This window comes from Hemitrygon akajei, chromosome 3, assembly GCF_048418815.1.
Source record: "Hemitrygon akajei chromosome 3, sHemAka1.3, whole genome shotgun sequence".
Classification (NCBI taxonomy): Eukaryota; Metazoa; Chordata; class Chondrichthyes; order Myliobatiformes; family Dasyatidae; genus Hemitrygon; species Hemitrygon akajei.
Genome location: NC_133126.1, coordinates 18086311 through 18111444, shown reverse-complemented (window position 1 = coordinate 18111444; position 25134 = coordinate 18086311). Strand labels below are relative to the sequence as shown.

Here is a 25134-nt window from a genome sequence, read left to right as displayed (position 1 = left end):
CAGTCACCTCCGGACCCACAGTCACAAACCCTCCACCTGACAGAAGTCGTGGTCGTCTTCGACTTCGAAGGACGAACAACAACAACAACTCTCTGCGTACAAGGAAATAAAGATAGGGCCTAGACATTTGATGCTGACATTCTAGGAAAAACCAGTGAGAAAATGATAATTAGTTTGAAAAGTTTTTCACAGCTCCTTCAGACTTCACCTCCTACAGAAAACCGTTTCCGCATTCTAACCGGCAGCTCAGCTATATGCACGGGAATATGGAATGTAAGGATATTAATTGTGATCCTTGTCCAGGTAGACTGAGCTTGAACTGTGATATGTCTTCAGCTAAAGGCTGTTACTGTAATTTCAGATTGGTACACAGTGAACATAGTACAACACAGCTCAGGAACAGGACCTTTGACCCATGATGTCTGCTCAGAACATGATGCCAAATTAAACTAATAACAACAGCCGTCTGGTGATGTTGCAGCTCTATAAAACCCTGGTTAGGCCGCACTTGGACTATTGTGTTTAGTTCTGTTCTCCTCATTATAGGAAGGATTAGAGAGGGTGCAGAGGAAATTTACCAGGATGTTGGCCTGGATTAGAGAGCATGTCTTATGAGGGAACATTGAGCCAGCTAAGGCTTTGCTCTTTGGAGCGAAGGAAATGAGAGGTGACTTGATAGAGCTGTACAAAACGATAGGAGACATACATCGAGTTGATAGATAAAAAGAGCCATAGTCAGAGAACTTGCCCAGTATGGAAATGATTTATACTAGGGGGCATAGTTTTAAGGTGATTAGTCCATAAGACTATAAAACATAGAAGCAGAATTAGGCTATTCAGCCCATCGAGTCTGCTCTGCCATTCCGTCATGGCCGATCCCAGATCCCACTCAACCCCATACACCTGCCTTCTCGCCATAACCTTTGATGCCCTGACTAATGAGGAAACTATCAATTTTTGCTTTAAATATACCCACGGTCTTGGCCTCCACAGCTGTCTGTGGTAGAGCATTCCACAGATTCACTACACTCTGGCTACAAAAAACTGCGCTTTACCTCTGTTCAAAAGAGTCACCCCTCAATTTTGAGGCTGTACCCTCTAGTACTGGACACCCCCACCAAAGGAAACATCCTCTCCACATCCACCTTATCTAGTCCTTTCAAAATTCAGTAGGTTTCAATGAGATCACTAAATCCCAGTGAATACAGGTCCAAAGCTGCCAAACGCACCTCATATGTTAACCCCTTCATTCCTGGAATCATCCTCGTGAGCCTCCTCTGGACTCTCTCCAATGACAACACATCCTTTCAGAGAAATGGGGCCCAAAACTGTTGACAATAATCCAAGTGTGGCTTGACTAACGTCTTATAAAACCTCAACATTATCTCCATGTTTTTATATTCTATTCCCCTTGAAATGAATGCCAATATTGCACTTGCCTTCTTTACCACAGATTTAATCTGTAAATTAATCTACTTTGGAGGGAAATATAGGGAGGACTTCAGAGGTAAGTTTTTTACATAGAGAGTGGTGGGTGCTCAGAGTGAGCTGTCAGGGGTGATGGTAGAAGTAGGTACATCAAGGAGATTCCTTGGATAGGCACATGGATGGAATAAAAATGGAGGGCTATGTACGAGAGAAGGGATAGATTTATCTCAGAATAGGTTAAAAGCTTGGCACAACATCATTGGCTGAAGAGCCTGTTCTGTGCCTACGCTCTATGGTGAAATAGTGGCAACACTGGAAATAGGATAAAAGTCAATGTTTCAAGGACCGACTCAAAGCGCTGAGAATTCAGAGGACGTACTGCAACTTGGCAGTTTCTGAAAGAGATCTCAAACCAAGCTCCATCCTGTCTATTTTGATGGTAAAATACCCCAGAGTCAGGGTGTGTGGGTGTCACAGAAATTAATTATTTTGAAGTGCAGTGGAGCTACGACAATCTGGAGAGCTCCACTAGAATGAGTGATGAACGCGGTTTTAGTTGTAACAGTGCAAAAGTTATTAGGTTTTCAAGGGGAAAATTACAGAGCAATGGGGGGATGAGTAAAGGATAAAGAATGAGGTTATTTTGATAGCTCTCTCAGAAACCTGTTTATACTGAATCACACTAAAAGCAAAACAGAAAATGTTGGAAATACTCGGAAACTGAAAAACAGAGATTTTGCAGATGCTGGAAACCCAGAACTTCATACAAAATGCTGGAGGATGTCAGTAGGACAGGCACCATCAATGGAAGCGAATAAACCACTGACAGTTCAGCCCGAGACTCTTCTTCAGGGCATTGTCAACACAAGAGACTCTGCAGATAATAGACAATAGACAATAGGTGCAGGAGTAGGTCATTTGGCCCTTCTAGCCAGCACTGCCATTCACTGCGGTCATGGCTGATCATACACAATCAGTACCCCGTTCCTGCCCTCTCCCCATATCCCTTGACCCCACTATCTATAAGAGCTCTATCTAACTCTCTCTTGAATGCATCCAGAGACTTGGCCTCCACTGCCTTCTGGGGCAGAGCATTCCACATATCCACCACTCTCTGGGTGAAAAAGTTTTTCCGCATCTCAGTTCTAAATGGCCTACCCCTTATTCTTAAACCGTGGCCTCTAGTTCTGGACTCACCCATCAGTGAGAACATGCTTCCTGCCTCCAGCGTGTCCAATCCCTTAATAATCTTATATGTTTCAATCAGATCCCCTCTCATCCTTCTAAATTCCAGTGTATACAAGCCCAGTCGCTCCAATCTTTCAACATATGACAGTCCTGCCATTCCGGGAATTAACCTTGCGAACCTATGCTGCACTCCCTCAATAGCAAAAATGTCCTTCCTCAAATTTGGAGACCAAAACTGCACACAATACTGCAGGTGGGGTCTCACCAGGGCATTGTACAGCTGCAGAAGGACCTCTTTACTTTTAATCCCTTCATCTAAATCATTAATGTATATTGTAAACAGCTGCGGTCCCAGCACCGAACCTTGCGGTACCCCACTGGTCACAGCCTGCCATTCCAAAAGGGACCCGTTAATCGCTACTCTTTGTTTCCTGTCAGCCAGCCAATTTTCAATCCATGTCAGTACTCTGCCCCCAATACCATGTGCCCTAATTTTGCCCACTAATCTTCTATGTGGGACTTTATCAAAAGCTTTCTGGAAGTCCAGGTACACTACATCCACTGGCTGTCCCTTGTCCATTTTCATAGTTACATAGATGCTGGAAATCCAGAACAACACACACCAAATTGTGGAGGATCTTAGCAGCTCGGGCAGCATCTATGGAAGGGAATGATGGCATGCATGTTGATTTCTCCTTCCAGTGAACAAATTTTCTTCCTTTTCTCCCTCTGTTCCCCACTCTGACCTTTCACTACTTCTCACCTGCCCTGGGTCTCCTCTTCCTTCCCTTTCTCCTGTAGTCCACTCTCCTCTCTTACCAGATTCTTTCTTCTCCAGTCCTTGACCTTCCCTACCCACCTAATTTCACCTAAAGTTCAAAGTTCAAAGTAACATTTATCATCAGAGTACATTATGTCACCACATACAACTGAAGATCTTTTTTCTCTGGGGGGATAATCAGTAAATCAATACAACAATAATTGTAAACCGTAAACATCAGGAACTGTTAACTGGAAACAAACTGCAAGTGCAGACATAAAAAATAGCAATAAATAATGAACATGAACTAATAATATAAGAGTCCTTAAATGAGTGTAGCTGTCCCCTTTTGTTCAAGAGCCTGATGGTTGACAGGTAGTAACTGGTCTTGAACCTGTTGGTGTGAGTCCTGGGGTACCTTCTACTTGATGGCAGTGGTGAGAAAAGATCATGGCCTGGGTGGAGAGGATCTTTGATCATTGATGCTGCTTTTCTACTGCAACGTTTCATGTAGATGTGCTCAGTGGTTGGGAGGGTTACCCCTGTGATGTACTGGGACAAATCCACTACCTTTTGTAGGATTTTCCACTCAAAGGCATTGGTGTTCGCATACCAGGACATAATGCAGCCAGTCAGCACCCTTTCCAGTATACATCTATAGAAGCTTCTTAAGATTTTTGATGACATGCCCAACCTCCAAAGACTCCCGAGGAAGTAGAGGCACTGTTGTGCTTTCTTTGCAATAGTTATGCGATAGGTCCAGGATAGGTCCTCTGAGATAGTGACACCGATAAATTCAAACTTACTGACCCTCTCCACCTCTGATCCTTCAATGATTACCGGCTCATGGGCCTCTGGTTTCCCTCTCCTGAAGGTGAACCTATCACCTTGCAGCTAGCCTCTTTCCCCTCCTCCACCACCTTGTTATTCTGACACCTTCCTTCTTCTTTCTCAATCTTGAAGAAGAGTCTCGGCCTTAAACATCAACTCTTTACTCTCTTCCATCGATGTTGCCTGTCTGTCTGAGTTCCCCCAGCACTCTGTGTGTGTTGCCGTGGAGGGGAATAAACAGTCCCAGGCTGGGATCCTTTATTTTGCACTGCTTAGCAGCTTAAGAAGTTTTAGTGGGGAGAGGGAGTGGGCGAGAGAGACAGAGTTGGTGTTCCCAAACTGGGAAAAGAATTGTTTTAATTTCAGGTTTTCTTAAGCTGCAGTGATTTGCTTGTCAATGATTCATAAGCTAGTGTTCAATGCCAATAAAGCAGGAGAAATGAAGCCAATTTATCTTCTGTTTCAGCCTGGCCTGAATACAACCAGGAATCCCAAGCAGAGAGAAACGACGAGATCCTCAACCCAGCTTTCCACAGGAGCAATTCATCGCCAATGTTTACAACGTGAGCTTGACAAGAGCAATGAAACATACTCGCAGATGATAATTCTGTGGAAGTACTCGATTTGCCCTTGTCATGTTCCATATTATGGCAGGAAGATTTGAGAGATGCTGCTTTGTATTCTGTCAACATTTCTGATTTGTGCTGACAGACAAGATTAAGAGATTACTTTGCCCTTGAAGCCTTTTTAGAAAACTAGAACATTTATATGGTAATTTTTTTATATCTTTCCAGATCATAAGAAAAACACGACTGAGCTTTTGATGGTTGTTAAGTCTGCCTTTTATTTCATAACTGTAACCCTTACATTTGTCTGCTTTCAATTGCACGGTGACTTCTCCACTTTTAATTTTGTGTAAGGAAGAACATTAAAAAAGACTGCATGTTGATGAGGTGGGGAGGCATGGTGGATTCTGAGATCTCTGCATCAGCTGCCCTTAATGGAAGGTTTTGGCGGGACGAGACCGACATCTGTCTCTTTAAATGGGACTGAAAACTGTCTCTTAAAAATTAACGAGCCTCCAAAATGAAATTTCAGGCATGCGTGGCTGGCAAGTGTGCAGATCTGGAGATTGTTTTTCTCCTGTGGAGGTGCTAATACTTTAACTCTTCTCAGTCCAGTTAACAAGTCACATCACCAGCACGAATGCCATATGGAAGAGCATGCCTCAGTGTCGGTGGTGGTCTCATAAGCATTGCACACCACAACCAGTTTTCGAGGCCGTGTAGACAGGTAATGGAGGTCACCTGGAGTCTAGGCCCCCACTCCACTCTCAAAGGCTAGCGGTGTGGGTGTGTGAAAAAGGACATCCGTGGATGTCGGGCTGTCCCAGGTCGGTGGGTCCTGGGATCGGATGTCTGTGCGAGCAGGAGGCGCGAGGGCCGGTGAGTAAGCGAGACTGGAGTTCAGGCCTGGAATTTGGGCTCCTGTCATCAGCTAGTCCAGGGGTCAACACTGAAGATCGAAGCCCAAAGATCAATTGGAAGTAGATGCCCAGTGACCAAATCCTGGAGAGTAGGGGCCCGGAGGTTTGTCCGGGAGGTGGAGGAGAGTCGGTGTGTGTGAGTGGGTGGGAGGGAAGGAAGGGGCTTGTTTTGCTGCTGTTGTTTTGTTGCTTGATGCGTTCTATGTTGTTCAGCCAAGTGCTGAGGGCATGCTAGGTCAACACCAACATTTGCACATTTTACTATCTGCTTATAAATAAAAGTGATAAATAAATCTGAATCTGAACCTGTAGATCAGACTCCTATAGAGTGAATGCTATGCACTCTATAGACTCCTATAGAGTGTCCCATAGAGGGAATGCTATGCACTCTATAGACTCCTATAGAGTGAATGCTATGCCTCTCGTAGCTGTAGACTCAGAGGATGATGTAACACATTTGTTTAATGCACAGTACCAGGAGCTAACACTAAGGGAAGGAATCAAACAGGACAACACAGCACTGGAAAAGGCTGTTGTGTCGAAGTAATTAAGCGGATGTCACCTACTCCATTCTGTACCCACAGGGTCAGTATCCCTCCAGTCTCTGCACATCCATGTGTCTGTCTGAGAGCCTCTTAAACACCTCAGTTGTACCTGCCTCCAACACCAGCCTGGCAGCACCTCGCAGTCACCAACCACATCCCGATGTAAACCAAACCTACCCTGCTGACCTTCTATTTTGTGTTTTACTCAGGGGTCTGTGCAATAACAAGCCCTTCTGTCCCAATGAGCCCATGCTGCCCAATCGCACTCATGTGACCAATTAACCCAACCCGTGCTTCTTTGGAATTGGGAGGAAACTGGAGGAGGTGGAGGAAACCCATGCGGTTATGGGGCTTTCAAATCTTCGTATTTTCCCCTCTCACCTTGAATGCATGCCCTTGAGTGTCAGACATTTCTAACAAAGGAAGAAGATATCAGCTGCCTACTCTATCTATGCCTCTCAAATTTTATAAACTTTTTAACTGGTCTTCCTTCAGCTTCCGCCGCTCCAAATGTCCCACTGATCTTCGCTGTATTCAACAGTTTGCTTCTTGATGATTCTGGGCCAAGAAACTAGGAATGACGAAGTCCGAAGACTCAGGAGACAGCAGAAGCTGGAACCTGAAGCGAAAAGCAACCTGCTGGAGGAAATCTACACATCGAGCACCATCTGTGGGACGAAAGGAATTGTTAGGGTTTCAGGTCCAAGCCTTGCATCAGAACTCACACGCTGCCAATGCCTTTCCTCCCAGAGATATCGCTCTGTTCATTTAACGATACAGCACGGAGCAGGGCCTTCGAACCATGTTGCCCTAGCAACCCCACAACCACGATTAACCCAATTTTAATCACAGGACAAGTTACAGTGACAATTAACCCATGGACTGTAGGAGGAAATCAGAGCACCAGGGGAAAACTCATACGTTCCACGGGGAGGTTGTACAAAATAGTGCCAGAATTGAACACCGATTCACCGAGCTGTAATAGTGTCACACTAACCGCTACGCTATCGTGGTGCTGAGTTCCTCCAGCGGATTGTTTGTTGCTCAAATATTGAAGCCTGCGTTGTTCTCACTAAATCATAACCTGTATCCCGAGTGCACACTCAGAAACAGCCACAATTCCAGTCTAGTTTTCTATAGGAGCAATTCATTGCTGAGGTTGAGAACCCGCATCTGAAACATACTCAGTGACATGGATGTATGGGGCAGCTCAGCAGTGACAGGACTAAAATGGAGATGTTTTCTGGCATGCAGAGATGGCAGAAGAAAGCGTTATGCTGAGAGAAATTGGACACCAGTTGAAGCCCTATTGGGTTGCACCTTGGGGACAGCAGAACTGCCATCGTTGTCCAGTGGACTGTTCACACTCACGAGAAGGATTTAAGTACTGTCCAACCAATGAAACACTTCTGAAAAGCATCTCCTGTCATCCTGTAGCAACCACCTACTTCCTTTCCTCAAAGAAAGACACATAGAATGCTGGAGGAACTCAGCAGGTCAGGCAGTCCTGAAGAGGGCCTGAAACATCGACTATTTATTCCTCTCCATAGATGCAGCCTGATCCGCTGAGTTCTGCCAGCATTTTGTATGTGTTATTCTGGATTACCAGGATTTGCAGAATCTGTTGTATTTATGTTCTCCCTTTTCTCAATTGCCTCGGTAATGCAGCTGCCCATATTTACACAAGGTCATACTTCACAGAAACATGCTCCCCAGGCTCTTTGTATTCTTTGTCAATAATCAGGTATCCACCTATAAAGGGAAACTCATGCCTGATGGTAATTACAGTGGAAAGCAACAGTACCTGCATCAGGCACTGACAGCAATTGTTCCCACTCCAGTACGCAGTGCTGTGCAAAAGTCTTAGGCACATATATACTACATAGTGAGAGAGCCCAAGACTTTTGCATAGTAGTGTGGTCATTTTATATATTGCACTGCTGAAAAAATGGCAAACCACTTCTGTTGAAAAAATTGACAAGAACAATCATGGTTAAGACCATGGTCACCCATGTTATGATATGGCACATGATGATGATGATGATGATGATGATGATGATGATGATGATGATAATGATGATGATGATGATGATGATAATGATATAGCTATGTTTTGCACTGTACTGCTGCCACAAAAAAAACTAATTTCATGATATATATGAGTACTGATAAACCTGATGTTGATATGGGTCTCTATCATGGATGGAGAAGTGGGAAAGGGCAGGGAGAGGGGAATCACGATTGAGAAAAGTGGAAAGGAAAGGGAGGGAGCGGGAAACATCAGAGAGACATTCTATAATGATCAATAAACCAATTGTTTGGAATCAAATTACCTTGATTGGTGCCTCAGGGCTGGATGTATCTGCACCAGCACCATCTCATGCCCTTCCTGCCACTCCTTGTTTGCCACCTGTCGCATACTCCTCCCGCACTGCTCCACCCTCGCCAACTCTAACATCCGTTGCTCCCACCAGAATTTACAAACTTGCTCTCCGCTCCACTTGACAAATACAGTAGAGTGCAAGTCTTAAACACTCTAGCTATATATATGTATACACATACCTAAGTCTTTAGCACAGTACCGAAGTTCTCTGGCAATATGCAAAATACAACAGGAAGTTTGGCTTGGCAACACACACAAAGTACTGGAGGAACTCAGCAGGTCAGGCAGCATCTAATGAACTGAATAAACAGTAGAGATTTCAGGCCAGGACCATTCAACTATGGCTGTGATGTCAGCTAACGTGGTAACTAAAAGATCCTCTAAAGCTGTCTAGGGTGAGAACAGGAGTGGGGAAGAGAGGGTAATATGCGTCTTTATTAATGAATTACTTCTGAAGAGTTCTTACTTGAATAGACATCTAATTGCTCTTTTGACATACAGTAGCTAACCAATCTGGTAGCTAAGCCAACAGGGACGTGTTGGTCACGGCACTAGATTAAGCCCTTTTATGCAACATGCACCAGGACATTAGATAGATATGTTATTGATTTCAAAGGAAATTACAGTGTCACAGTAGCATTACAAATGCACAAATAGAAATATTAGAAGAGAAGTAGAAAGAATAAAAAAAATAAATGACCACAAACAGTCTAAGAGGATGGGGTCATCACTTCCCTGGCTATCTGTTTACTCATTATAGACCCTAATAGCCAACAAGAATGACCTTATATAGTGCTCTTTGGAGTAGCACAGTGTCTTCGTCTATCATTAAAAGTGCTCCTCTGTTCAGCCAAGGTGGCATGCAGAGGGTGAGAAATATTGTCCAGAATTGCCAGGATTTTCTGTAGAGTCCTTCATTCTACCACAGCCTCCAGTGTGTCCAGTTTGACTCCTATAACAGGGCTAGCCTTTCTAATCAGTTTATTGAGGCTGTTGGCATCACCCGTTTTGATGCCATTGCCCCAGCACACACCACCGCATAGAAGATTGTATTGGCAACGACAGACTGGTAGAACATATGACGGAGAGGCCTGCATACTCCAAAGTACTCAGTCTCCTCAGGAAGTAGAGGCAACTCTGAACCTACATGTACACAGCCTCTGTGTTGGTTCTCCGCTCAAGTGTATCATCCAGGTGCATCCCCAGGTACTTGTAGGTTCTTACCACATCCATATCCTCACCATTGATAGTAACAGGGAGCACTACAGGCTTAGTCCTCCTAAAGTCCATCTCCATCTCCTTTGTCTTACTGATGTTGAGCTGCAGATCATTCAGCTTGCAACATTTTGTAAAATCCTCCACCAGGACCCTGTACTCATCCTCCCATCTTCCTTATATACATCCAATTATTGCTCAGTCATAGAAACATAGAAAACCTACAGCACAATACAGGCTCTTTGGCCCACAATGCTGTGCCAAACATGTACTTACTTTAGAAATTACCTAGGGTTACCCACAGGCCTCTATTTTTCTAAGCTCCATGTACCTAGCCAAGAGTCTCTTAAAAAGACCCTATCATATCTGCCTCCACCACCATCGCCGGCGGCCCATTCCACGCACTCACCACTCCCTGCGTAAAAAACTTACCCCTGATATCTCCTCTGTACCTACTTCCAAGCACCTTAAAACTGTACCTTTTCATGTTAGCCATTTCAGATCTGGAAAAAAGCCTTTGACTATCTACACCATCAATGCCTCTCATCACCTTATACACCTCTATCAGGTCACCTCTCTTCCTCCGTCATTCCAAGGAGAAAATGCCAAGTTCACTCAGCCTGTTCTCATAAGGCATGTTTCCCAATCCAGGCAACATCCTTGCAATCTCCTCTGCACCCTTTCTGTAGTTTCCACATCCTTCCTGTAGTGAGGTGACCAGAACTGAGCACAGTACTCCAAGTGGGGTCTGACCAGGGTCCTATACAGCTGCAACATTACTCCTTGGCTCTTAAACTCAATCCCACTGTTGATGAAGGCCAATGCACCGTATGCCTTCTTAACCACACAGTCAACCTGCGCAGTAGCTTTGAGTGTCCTATGGACTCGGACCCCAAGATCCCTCTGATCCTCCACACTGCCAAGAGTCTTATCATTAATACTATATTCTGTCATCATATTTGACCTACCAAAATGAACCATCTCACACTTATCTGGGTTGAACTCCATCTGCTACTTCTCAGCCCAATTTTGCATCCTATTGATATCCCGCTGTAACTTCTAACAGCCCTCCACCCTATTCACAACACCCCCAACTTTAGAGTCATCAGCAAATTTACTAACCTATCCTTCCACTTTCTCATCTTGGTCATTTATTAAAATTACAAAGAGAAGGGGTCCCAGAACAGATCCCTGAGGCACACCACTGGTCACTGATCTCCATGCAGAATATGACCCGTCTATAACCACTCTTTGTCTTCTGTGGGCAAGCCAGTTTTGGATCCACAAAGCAAAGTCCCCTTGGATCCCATGCCCCCTTACTTTCTCAATAAGCCTTGCATGGGGTACCTTATTAAATGCCTTGATGAAATCCATATACACTACATCTACTGCTCTTCTTTCATCAATGTGTTTAACCACATCCTCAAAAATTTCAATCAGGCTCGTAAGGCACGACCTGCCTTTGACAAAGCCAAGCTGACTATTTCTAATCATATTATGCCTCGCCAAATGTTCATAAATCCTGCCTCTCAGGATCTTCTCCATCAACTTACCAACAACTGAAGTAAGACTCACTGGTCTATAATTTCCTGGGCTATCTCTACTCCCTTTCTTGAATAAGGGAAGAACATCTGTAACCCTCCAATCCTCCAGAACCCCTCCCGTCCCCATTGATGATGCAAAAATCATCACCAGAGGCTCAGCAAGCTCCTCCCTTGCCTCCCCACAGTAGCCTGAGGTATATCTCGTCTGGTCTTGGTGACTTATCCAACTTGATGCTTTCCAAAAGCTCCAGTACATCCTCCTTCTTAATGTCTATATGCTCAAGCATTACAGTCAACTTTAAGTCATCCCTACAATCGCCAAGTATTTTTCTGTAGTGAATAATGAAGCAAAGTAATCATTAAGGACCTCTGTTCTCTCCTCTGGTTGCATACACTGTTACACCCAGTTGGTCCTATTTGCTCACGTCTTATCCTCTTGCTCTTCATATACTTGTAGAATGCCTTGGGGTTTTCCTTAATCCTGCTCATCAAGGCCTTCTCCTGGCCCTTTCTGGCTCTCCTAATGAGTCATCAGAGAATTTCTGCAACACTGACCCAGTGTTGTATCTAAAGTCTGAGGTATATAGGGTAAACAGGAAGGAAGCCAATACCTGTGGGGCCCCAGTGCTGCTTATAGCCCTGTCTGACACAACTCTGAAGCCACACAGACTGTGGTCTGCCAGCCAGGTAGTCCATTATCCAGGATTCAATGGAAGTGCCAACCTGCCTTTCCCCCAGCAATGAGGGCTGTATGGTATTGAAGGCACTTGAGAAATCAAAGAACATGATCCTCACAGAGCTGCCCTGCTTATCCAAGTGGCAGTAGGCTCTGTTGAACAGGTAGATGACAGCATCGTCGACTGCAATGTACTCCCGGTAGGTAAACTGCAGGGGATCGAGGGTTGATCTGACCAGAGGTCGGAGGTGAGCCAGGACCAGCCTGATGTGTAAGGTCAGGGCCATTGAATGGTAGTCATTCAAGACTTTTGGTTGGCCCTTTTTGGTTACTGGGACCACACATGATGATTCCCACACTGTCAGGACCCTTTCCAGGCTGAGACTCAGATTGAAAATGTGCTGGAGAACTCCACACAACGGCTCAGCACTCTCCTTCAAGACCTCGGGGTTCACACCTCGGTCCCAATGCTTTTCTGTGTCCAAGTTTCCCCAGAGCCCTTCTCATCTGCTCAGTAGTGAAGGTGAGTTCATGGTGATTGGGGAGTTGGTGAATGGTAGGGGCCAGGGGAGGTGGAGATTGGGATGATAACAGTTGGTAAGTGGAGATGGTAGCCTGTGTCGTTCATCCACATGTTGAACTGGAGGGGGGAGGATAGAGGAGGGGAGACATTAGTGCTGAGTGAGCATTGGGTGCCTTGGTACCAGAACTGGTGTGCTGAGGGTGGTGTGAAGAGGAGGGAAATTGTCAAACCTAATAAAAAATCGGTTTAACTCATTAACCTATTCATGGCTGTGTTCTGAGGCTCTACAGCTAGGCTGATTGAAGCCAATGATGTTCTTCATGCCTCTCCACACTTCCTGTGTGCTACTCTACCCAAGCTTGTTCTCCAGCTCTCCCCTGTATTCCTCTTTAGCTACCTTGATCTTCTCCTTTCGCTCCCTCTGCATGTTTCAATCCCCCCCTGTCTTCTGATCTAAAGGCTCTCTTTTTGTGATTGAGAAGAGCCTTCAGATCACTGGTGACCATGGATTGTTGTGAGAGAAGCAGCAAATAGTCCTTGATGGCATTACTGTCACAACAACGGATTTGGCAGCGCAGCAGATTCGGCAAATGCACTCGTGAATATGCACATCTCAGCTAATTATTATTTCATTGTGGTAATATTTAACTCCATTCATTCCATAGCACTTGTCAAGACTTGGACATAGTTATGCTTCACTATCTGCATTTTACGTTGCGGGCGAAATTGGACTGTTGCGTCAATTGACTCTGAAGACTAGCGGATTCATTTAATTCTTTGTTGTTCTTTTCAGCCGCAGTGTTGGCTTCGTTTTCCATTTGAGAGTTTTAGTTAACAACCCTGTTTGTCCTAGCGTTTATTGTTTTCTTTCCCTTTAACACTGTTCGCATTAAAATCTGCGATCTATCGACCTGTCCACACAGAAGTTGATGTAGCCAGTGATGCAATCAGAAAGTCCGTTACTGTCCTCTCCACATGGTTGACAAAACACATTCCAGTCAGTAACAAAGCTGCCATTCAAGGCCTCAATGGCCTCTGGAGACTATTTCTTTACTATCTTGGTGGTAGCTAGCTGTTGCTGTAGTTTGGGCTCATACAAGGGCATGAGGTGAACCAGGTTGTGATCTGATCTGCTGAGCTGTGGAGCTGTATGCATCTTTAACATTTGCACACAAGAGATCCAATGGTTTATTTTCTCTTGTATGAGACTTGACAAACTGATTGAAGGTGGGTAGGGTTGTCGAAAGAGAAACATGTTTGAAGTAGATGAGGCCATGGTTTCAGATCTCCTCTGCAGATCAGTGGCTGTCAACGATTGGCTGCCAAGCTTTGTAAAGAGTCTCAAGTGTTGGATAATACCTGCCTCCTGACCTGGAACCAGCCCCTTCCTAACTGGGCCTGTCCTGTCCTCTCTGTCGCTATAAATATAACCGGTAAGGATTCTGCATAGTCAAAGAGATGTACCATGTAGAAATAGGCCATTCAGCCCATCACATCATGCATCATGCCTATCGATACTAATACTGTTTTCCTGCATTAGCACCATATCCTTCTACATGCTGCTCGTTCAATTACCCATACAGATTCTCTTAAATGCTGTTACTGTTCTGGCTAATACTATCTTTTCTATTATCCTAATACTATCTAGTCTTTGTGTGGAAAAAATTTGCCTCATGTCCCTTTTAAACATCCTCCCTTTTAAACTAAGCCCTCTAGTTTTAGATTCCTCTGTGTCGGAAAATGGGTTCTGCCAGGAGATTCTGCAGATGCTGGAAATCCAGTGTTACAAAACACAGACGCTGGAGGGTCTGAGCAGGTCTCTGGAAATGAATAAATAGTCAGCGTTTCTGGCTGAGACCCTTCAGTAGGACCATGGGAGAAAGGGAAGGATGAGGGGTATCAGGGTGAGGTGATGGGCAGGTGAGGAGATAAGAGGAAGGGGGGGGCAGAAGAGGAAGTGGAGGGGCAAAAATCCAGAGTCACGCCATCTGTTTTGAGACGGAATACGGGGTGCTGCTCCTTCAATATGAGGATAGTCTCATCGAGGCAGTAGAACTGACCTGTCGGAATGGGATGGGAGATTGGAATTAATATGATTGGCCTTTGGAAAATCCTGCTTGTTGCCAATGGAGTGAAGGTGCTCGACAAAGTGATCCTCCAATCTACACCGGGTCCCACCAATATAGAGACCCAGTGGAGCACCGGATACAATAGATGACCCCAATGGATTCCCAGGTGAAATGTTGTCTCACCTGGATGGTCTGTTGGGAGGTGAATGGACAAGTGTAGCACTTGCACTGGCAGGGCTAAGTGCCATGAGGGAGATTAGTGGGGAGGGACAAATGGACAGGGGAATGTTGGAGAGAGCAATCCCTGAGGGAAGTGGAGAGTGAGGAGAGGGCAGGTAAAGATGAGTTTAGTGGTAGGATTCTTCTGAAGATGGTGGAAGTTGTGGAAAATGATGTGCTGGGTGTGAAGGCTCATGGGATGGCAGGTAAGGACAAGAGGAGCTCTATTCCTGTTAGGGCAACGGGAAGATGGGGTCACCTGTGTTCCTCTCCTACCAGATTCTTCCTTCTCCAGCCCTTTACTTTTTCTACCTATCACCTCCCAGCTTCTCACTTCCTCCCCCTCATCCATCTATCAGGTTCTAGCTTGTACTCTTCCTTAACCCACCTTTAATTCTGGCTTCTTCTCCCTTCATTCCAGTCCTGATGAAGGGTGTCAGTCTGCAATATTGACTGTTTATTCTTTTTATAGACGCAGCCTGACCTGCAGAGCACCTCCAGCATTTTGTATGTATTATTCTGACTATCTACCTCTGTCACGTCACCCCTCAGCCATCTTTGAGAAACCATGCCCTGTCTACCAAAACCCTCCAATCCACACAGCTGTGTGAAGCTTTTGGCACCCTTTCTATTTCAGTCATCTCCTTCCTGTGGTGCGGTAGCTAAAACTGCACACAATACTCCAAGGCAACACGAGTGAATCTGCAGATTCTGGAAATAAATAAAAGCACAAAATGCCGGCAGAACTCAGCAGGCCGGACAGCATCTCTGGGAGGAGGTAGTGACGACGTTTCGGACCAAAACCCTGATGAAGGGTTTCGGCCCGAAACGTCGTCACTACCTCCTCCCATAGAGACTGTCTGGCCTGCTGAGTTCTGCCGGCATTTTGTGTTTTTTATCACAATACTCCAAGTGTGGTCTCGCCAACATTTTGTATCATGACGTCCCATTTCTTATATTCAGTGTCTCAGCTGATGATAGCAAGCATGCCACATTAAATTCATTGCCCCAGACAGCGGTGGAGGCTATGCCATTGGGTATATTCAAAGTGGAGGTTGATAGGTTTCTTGATTAGTAAGGGGGTTAAAGGTGAAGAAGGCAGGAGAATGGAATTGAGCGTGACAGGAATGAGCATGACCAGAGCAGACATAGTAGGTCTAATTTTGCTCCCATGTTTTATGATCTTACAACTTCTTCACTACCCTGTCTACTCATGTTTCCACTTTCTGGAAACTGCATTCTTGTACCCCTGGGTCTCCATGGTCAACAACTCTCTGCAGGGCTCTGTTATTCATTGTGTATGTCCTGCCTTGGCTTTGTATCCCAAAATACATTACATCACATTACTAAATTCTTTCTGCCATCAGCTTGTCCACTTTCCCAGTTGATCAATATCCTCTTGTGACCTATATCACCAATTTTTTCATTATTTACTACATCACCAATTTTGGTGTCTTCTGCAGCTGAAGAGAAAAAATTCTGTTCTGGAGTGTTTGCAAGAACAGCTTGTAAGTCTGTAGCTGGAATACTCAAGAGGGTAATTTAACAAAAGAGCTTTTCCCATTCTTAGTGCCCAAGGCACTCTGCAGTTAACGAACAGCAGTCGCTGTTGTCCTGATGGAAACGGGCCAACCAACCTACACCCAGCAAGATCACACTTACCGCCAGATGATCGCAGACAACACACCGGGAACTTTAGGTGATGCTGTGTTTGAGCTTATAAACTAGGCAGAAAATGATGGGCTCAATGTCCTTTCCATAAAACAAGACTCTGCCACTTACAACTGTATCTGCCTGGTGTTCCTTAGAAGTGAACATTCCCGGATCCATGATGTGCCCTCAGTGAACACCAACATTTGCAGAGGTCTGGAGTCACTCCTGTTACTGCCAGTGTACTTAAGAAAATTCACAGAAAAAAATTAAGTCCAAATAAAATTACAGATAGCATGTCAGAGGCTCTAACGGCTCTGGGTATCAACAGGACAACTCTGACTGCTTAGATAGATAGATAGATAGATAGATAGATACTTTATTCATCCCCATGGGGAAATTCAGCATTTTTTTCCAATGTCCCATACACTTGTTGTAGCAAAAACTCATTACATACAATACAATACTTAACTCAGTAATAATATGATATGCATCTAAATCACTAGCTCAAAAAGCATTAATAATAGCTTTAAAAAGTTCTTAAGTCCTGGCAGTTGAATTGTAAAGCCTAATGGCATTGGGGAGTATTGACCTCTTCATCCTGTCTGAGGAGCATTGCATCGACAGTAACCTGTCGCTGAAACTGCTTCTCTGTCTCTGGATGGTGCTATGTAGAGGATGTTCAGGGTTTTCCATAATTGACCGTAGCCTACTCAGCGCCCTTCGCTCAGCTACCGATGTTAAACTCTCCAGTACTTTGCCCACGACAGAGCCCGCCTTCCTTATCAGCTTATTAAGACGTGAGGCGTCCTTCTTCTTAATGCTTCCTCCCCAACACGCCACCACAAAGAAGAGGGCGCTCTCAACAACTGACCTATAGAACATCTTCAGCATCTCACTGCAGACATTGAATGACGCCAACCTTCTAAGGAAGTTTGGCTTGCTTACAAAGGTGTGGCTCTGGTGTTTTGGGGATTACATAGTTTACCATATGTGGGGGTTTCATTCACAATTCCACTGGCCCAGGGTACCCAGCGTAATTGTTCCGTGTTCCTTTATTCAACAAGAAACTGAAAAGAGCAACATTGCATTATTCAGCCTCCATTTCATTGTGATTAACAACGATTTAAAAAAGTTTATTGGCAGAATGCAAGGAGCTACCTGACAAGATTTTTCTTGATACATTATCTGCTTTAGAAAAGCCTAGAGTGGATAAGAGAGGATTGCCCATTTGTGGGAGAATCTAGGACCACCAGATAGCACATTCTCAGAACAGAAGGACATCCCTTTCGAACTGAGATGAAGAGGAATTTCTTTAGCCAGAGGCTGGTGAGTCTATGGAATTCATTGCCACAAGTAATGTGGAGGCCAAGCCATAAGCATGTGTAAAGCAGAGGTTGATAGGTTCTTGATTAGGAAGGGCGTCAGCGTTTACAGGGAGAAGGCAGGACGATGGGGTTGAGCGGGAAAGTAAATCAGCCATGATGGAATGTGGAGCAGACCTGATGGGCTGAATGGCCTGATTCCATGGTTCAATGGTTCAATTTACTTTCAGAGAATGTATACAGTATATGAAATTCTTACTCTTCAAAGATATCCACAGAACAGATAAAAAACAAAGGATGCATGACAGAACATGTTAGAGCTCTTTGTCTTATGGTCTTGTTGAGAAAGTTGTCCCAACACATACTCAAAGAGAGGAGACTTCATTCACTTTCCCATCAGCCCTTAGAAGAGACTGATGAGCACAGTCAATAACCTAAACTGCCAGTTTTCCGAAGTGTAGACTCCAGAGACCTTAGTGAGCTTCTTGACAACCAAGTAGCCTAATTCTGTTCCTATGCCTCATGGTGTTATGGTCTTATCTGTAAAGGTGAATTTGGAATGTGTATTCTCAGCTGCGAGGGGGAGATGTGGGCTCTAGTAGTGATCTGGCAAGCTGCTCATGCCACTGGCTGCAGCAGCCTGGACACCAGGTCTTGGAGCGGGAGCAGCATTTAGAGTCAATGTGATGCATCCACAAGGCTGAGATGATCACCATGGACAGAATATAAGTTGATGGGTGGGATACGCAGCCTGTCAAACGTGGTCTGCCACTCATTTTAAGCATGACTAACGATCTGCCTCACTGCCGTTTTTCAGCACTATCGCCTTCGATCCTTAATACCCTGGAACATATCAGTCTCCATTTTAAGTGAAAATGATGACTCGTCTCCCACAGGAGAGAGTAGTTCAAAGTATTCCCCATCCACTGAGTGAAGAAATCTCTCTGTACAGAATGTATGGGATATAAGTGTGTATAAAACGATAAGAGGCATAGAGTACAAAGCCAGCACCTTTTTCCCCCAAGGCAGAAATGTCTAATATGCGAGGTCATAATTTTAAAGTAATTGGAGGGAAGTATGGGGGGGGCGGGATGTCTGAGGTAGGTTTTATTTGGTGGTGGCTGCCTGGAATGCAGGGGTGTGGGTGGAAGCACACACGGTAAGGATACTGAAGGTACTCTTCGACCTCTGGCCTCCTTATTAGGTATTGTCTATATGTTCCTGGTCTTCTGCTGCTGTAGCCCATTCACTTCAAGGTTCAATGTGTTGTGTGTCCAGAAATGCTCTTCTGCACACCACTGTTTTAGCGCATAGTTATTTGAGTTACTGTCATCTTTTTGTCAGCTTGAATCAGTCTGAACATTTTTCTCTGACCTCTTCCATTAACAAGGCATTTTCACCTACAGAACTGCCGCTCACAGGATGTTTTTGTTTTGTTTTTGCACCATTCCCTGTAAGCTAGAGATAATTGTGCATGAAAATCCCAGGAGATCAGCAGTTTCGGAGACACTCAATCTGCTCCTCTGTCATCAACAATCATTCCACGGTCAAAGTCACTGAGATCACATTTCTCCCCCATTCTGTTTGTTCTGAGCAACAACTGAACTTCTTGACCATATCTGCATGCTTTTGTGCATTGAGTTGCTGCCACAGGATTCGCATTAACGAGCAGGTATACAGGTGAACCTAATAAAAAGTGGTCATGGAGTGTAGAAGAAAGGGAAAAAATGGAGGGCAGTGTGAGAGGGAAGGGTTTCATTGATCTCGGAGAACACTAAAGATCAGCACAATATTGTGGGGTGAAGGGTTTGTATATGTTCTATGAATAGCCTAGCTCATTGTTCACACACTCCTCAGCCAGAGGAGTGTATGAAGTATCTGAGGGGGAGAGTTAGGAACAAATCAGGACTTTCCAAAGGGAATGATATGGTCCTGTGAGGGAAAATAACTTGGATAGATTTGGAAAGAGGGCGTGAGATAGAAACATGCACAAAATGCTGGAAGAACTCAGCAAGTCAGGCAGCATCTATGGAGAGGAATAAACAGTCAATGTTAGGGGGCAAGACCCTCATCAGGATTGGAAAGGAAAGGGCATGAATCCAGAATAAGAAAGTGGGGGGAGGGGAGGAGTACAAGTTTGCTGATGTTAGGTAGAGACAGGTGAAGGTGAAGGTGAAGGCGGGTGGGAGAGGGAGGATGAAGTAAAAAGTTTGGAGGTGACATGTGGAAGAGGGAAAAGGATGAATGAGAAGGAATCTAATAGGAGAGGAAAGTCGACAATGGAAAAAAGGGAAGTAGAGGGGCACCAGGGGGAGGCGATGGGAGCATGAGGAGACAAGAACGGGTGAGAGTGGAATCAGAATGGGGAATGGAAAAGGAGAGATGGAAGGATTGGAGGGAAGTTACCAGAAGCTAGATAAATTATTGTTCATGCCATCTGGTTGGAAGCTACCCAGGCAGAATTTGTGAAGATGCTCCTCCAACCTGAGTTTGGCCTCACCATAGCAATAGAGAAAGCCATGGACATTGACTGTTTAATCCTCTCCATAGATGCTGTCTGACCTGCTGAGTTCCTCCAGCATTTCATGTATGTTGCTCATGGTTTCCAGCATCTGCAGAATCTCTTCTGTTTGGGAGAAGGAAAGGATTTAAAGGGGTCTTGAGATGAAACTTCCTTATGCAGGGGGTGGTGCATATATGGAACGAGCTGCCAGAGGTTGTGGTTGAGAAAGGCAAAATAACAACATTTAAAAGTCACTTGTATAAGTATATGGATAGGAATTTTTGGAGGGATATCTGCCAAATGTGGACAAGTGGATCTAGCCTAGATGGGCATCTTGATTGGCATGGACAAGTTGGGCCAAAGGGCCTGTTTCCTTGCTGTATTTTCTATGACTGGGGACTGAATGAATGGATCTACAAAGGGCCAGCCCGGATTGCATGGGCTGAATGGATTCCCCCTTTGCCAAAGTAACTCTGTGGTTCTATGACTTTCAGTCTACTGGGCTACACTGCACTGGATGACATTCAACAGTGCTCAGTTTAATTAGTCAACAACCCATCAGTGATTCAGATAGGAAAAAGAAGCAATGTAGATAATGCCCCTTATCCTCGTGGGCAGCAATAAGACAAATAAAATTCCACACTGAAAAAATAATTGCTTATGCTATCAGTCAGATGCCACTGTTGTCCAAAGAGAGGCCACTTTATATATTGAAGGTCTACAAAATTAAAGTAATAGTTTATAGATAGTTATAAAATTATATGTTGCACATTCATGTCGAGTTGTTTAGCTGTACTACATGTGATGTTTCAAACTCACCACCTGGCTGCATGTCATAATCTCAAGAGTTACACAACACGGGAAGGGCTCTTTCGGCCCACTGGATCTGTGCTGATCATCGGGCGTTCATTTACACTAATCATACTCAGATCCCATTTCATTTTTCCTATGTTTGCATCAACTCATCTACATGTTAGGGACAACTTACAGAGGCAATTAACCTACTGATCTGCACATCTTCAGGATGTGGGAGGACCGGGGAGATCCCACGCTGTCACAGAGAGAAGGGCAAAACTGCTCACTGTAAGTACGAGGCAGCAGCTCCAGTAACTGTGCCATACAGCCTCCTTTGAAGAATTATACTCCTGATTGAACAGAGACAGTACAATACAGGGGTGGGAGTGTGAGGTGCCTGCCCTGTCACAGCCTTCGTGCCCACTGCCTCAAACTGCCTCTCAATAGGCTTTGGAGCAGATGAGACACATACAAACAGACACAGATATAAACACATATAGGAAAACAGAGACACACATAGACACACACTCTGTATAGACACACAGATACACACACTCTGACACTAATACAAACACATATACAGACACAGAGACACACACACATACACATACACACACTCTGACACTAATACAATCACATATACAGACACAGAGACACACACTCTGACACTAATACAAACACATATACAGACACAGAGACACACACACATACACATACACACACTCTGACACTAATACAATCACATATACAGACACAGAGACACACACTCTGATAATAATACAAACACATATACAGACAGGCAGACACAAACTGTACACAGGCACACAAAAATAAATGCCCATGCACAAACACAGGCATTCTCTGACACTGACACATGCACACCTACTGTCGAAACCTTCTCCTGATCTCCCAACAAATCCCTCACACCTGCTGAAACAGCCCAACAGTTTTGAACAGTCAACAGTACCAGGAGTGAAAAACAACCGCATGTAAACAAAGGCATGGCGTTACCTCACAGTCATGAAACTCTTCTTCCTCCACCTCATAGGAGACTGTTTGGATTGTCACATCGTTCTCCGTGTACTCCACAAGTTTAGACTCTGAATGGTCGGGACAGTCAATAGTCAAGTTCTTCCTCTCAGTGAACGTTGTCTCACAGCTGTCACTCTTGCAATCCTTCCCACTTTCTTTTGCCTCGTCCTTGTACAAGATAAAATTGGGCCGGTAAAACGCCTCCACGGCCAGGTGAAGGGAACTGGCGTCCAGGAGCTGCCGGGTGAAATTGGCCTTGGGTTTGTTCTTGGCTGAATTATTGCTCACAAAGTAGCTCAGCAGTTTTTCCTTGTAATGCCGCTCCTCATTATAATCCTCTCTGAAACCAAAGTCACCTCCAACGTGTTGGTTCTTCTCCAGCAGAGGGTTCTGAAGCTCTGTTAGATTTTCCATTCTGTAGTCAGTAGGGGGTGAGGATGGGAGATGGAGGGGGCGGGAACGGGGGGTGGGAATGGTTGAAGTTCTGTCTTCTGAGGGAATGAAGACGATTGATTGTGCCCTTGGGAGGTGTCAAGCACCGGGAATGATCACTGGCCTGTGGCCTGCAAAGAGAGAGAAATGTGGTTACTTGGGCTAACCACAATAACCACATTATTGATATTTCAATAAATGCTGGAGTCATAGATTCATAGAAAAGTACAGCAGATAGAGAGGCCTTTTGGCCCATCTAGTCCATGCAGAACCATTTTAATGGCCTGGTCCCATCAACCTGCACCGGGACCATAGCCCTCCATACCCCTACCATTCATGTACCTATCCAAACTTCTCTTAAACATTGAAGTCGAGCTTGCATGCACCAATTGTGCTGGCAGCTCATTCCGCACTGTCACAACCCTCCGAGTGAAGGTTTCCACTTGTGTTCACCTTAAACTTACACATTTCACCCTTTACCCTTAACCCATGACCTCTGTTTGTAGTCCCACACAACTTCAGAGGAAAAAGCCTACTTGCATTTACCCCTCATAATTTGTTAAACCAAAGAATTGTCAAATAGACCAGAAATTCCTTGCTCGTGTGAAGCTCACAGTCTAAGCAGTGTATATTTTAATAAACAGTACGTAAATGTTTACAAAAGTCTAAAAGGCATAGATAGACAACCAGTGACCTGGTACCTATAGATTGGAATGTGCTGCCTGGATGGTAGTGAAGGAAAACATGATAGAGGTGTTCAAGAGGCTCTTTGATAGGCACAAGAATGTACATGAAATGGAAGGATATGGATATTGCATAGAAAGAGAACGTAAGCTTTATTTCTTACGTGTACATTGAAACATACAGTGAAATGCATCATTTAATGTTAAATCAAATCAGCAAAGATTTGTGCCTAGCAAATGTGTAGATGTCGCCATGCTTCCGGCACCAACACAGCATGCCCCACAACACCCTGATTCTAACCTTAACCGCATATCTTTGGGATGTGGGAGGAAACCAGAGCACCCAGAGAAAACTCACGCAGTCACGGGCAGAACGCACAAACTTCTTACAGACAGTGGCAGAATTGAACTCTGATCTTATATGGCTGGCGCTGTAACCGCTATGCTACAGTAGCGCCCCCTAAACTAAAGCAAACTAAACTAAACTAAAATAAGGATTATTAATGTAATTAGTTTGGCACAGTATTAAGGCCTGTCCCTGAGCTGGACTGTTGTAAGTTCTATTTTCTGCCTTTTCCCCAGGGTCTTTGATGGTGCTGGAGCATTGCGACTCATTGCAGGCTGCTCCCTGCAGATACATTCATCATTTCTATTATAATTGTTCACTTTCAAATTCCCTGTCTATAATGGTATTGTTTTATCTTTTTCCAAATGCCCTACATAATGATTTGATCCATATAAACAGTGCGCAAGACAAGACTTCCACTGCATCTCCGTACATGAGACAATAATAAACCAATACCACCAATACCAGAGGGCATTCATTAAGGTGAGAGGTGGAAAATTTAAAGGAGATGTGTGGAGCAAATAATTTTTTTATATAGAGAGTGTTGGGTGTCTGGAATGTGCTTCTAGAGGTGGTAGGTGGAGGTGGGTAAGATAAAGGCATTTAAGGGATCATCATTATCATTATGTGCCATGACATATGACGTTGGAGAACATGGTCCCTGACTATGATTGTTCTTTGCAAATTTTTTCTGCAGAAGTGGTTTGTCACTGCCTTCTTCTGGGCAGTGTCTTTACAGCACAGGTGATCCCAGCCATTATCAATACTCTTCAGAGATTGTCTGCCTGGCATCAGTGGCCACATAACCAGGGCTTGTGATACACTATCTGCTCATACGACCATCAACCACCTTCTCCCATGGCTTCATATGACACAGATCGAGGGGCTAAGCAGATACTACACCTTGTTCAAGGGTGTCTTGTAGGCTAACAGAGGGAAGGAGGACTTTACACCTGTTTTGGTAGAGATGTATCTCCACCCTGCCATGCAATTTAAGAGATAGGCAACAGAAAATGTGGAGGGTGTAGGGATATGGACCAGGTGCAAACAAGGGGGATTTGTGTAATTAGGCATCATTAGCTAAATTAGTTCAGCACAAAATGATGGTGGAAGGGTTTATTCTTGACCAATGCCCAATAATTAATACAGCAACAAGTGCAAAAACAACAGAATGTTGCAAAGAAATGTCACTGTGGCGCTAACAGAAGAAATGGAACGAAGAGCTTGAGAATACAGCAGCAATACTGGAAGGGGATGTGAAAGGGGTGATAGGTTCAGAGTCTAAACAGCAGTGGGGGAGATGCTGTTCTTGAATTTGGTCATCCAGGCTTTCAAGATCCTATAACATAGGTAATCCTCAAGACAATGAAAGCTTTGAGTTTGAGGCTTGTGCTTTGCCTAGTCAGAAACCAAGCAACACATCTTTGTTTTAAGTCTAGATATTCCTAAAGGGGGGAAAATACCGCAGATGATGGAAATCTGAAACAAAACCAGAATATAC

At 44.5% G+C, this 25134-nt stretch overlaps 1 protein-coding gene across 1 annotated transcript in view; it reads right to left on the bottom strand.

The window, feature by feature from the left end:
* The window catches only part of syndig1l (synapse differentiation inducing 1-like), a 213093-nt gene that overhangs the window by 112078 nt on the left and 75881 nt on the right, over nt 1-25134 (bottom strand). The window contains exon 2 of the mRNA XM_073037784.1: nt 22152-22735. Within this exon, the coding sequence (XP_072893885.1) occupies nt 22152-22586 (435 nt within the window). The 5' untranslated portion in view covers nt 22587-22735. The remainder of the gene's footprint in view (nt 1-22151; nt 22736-25134) is intronic.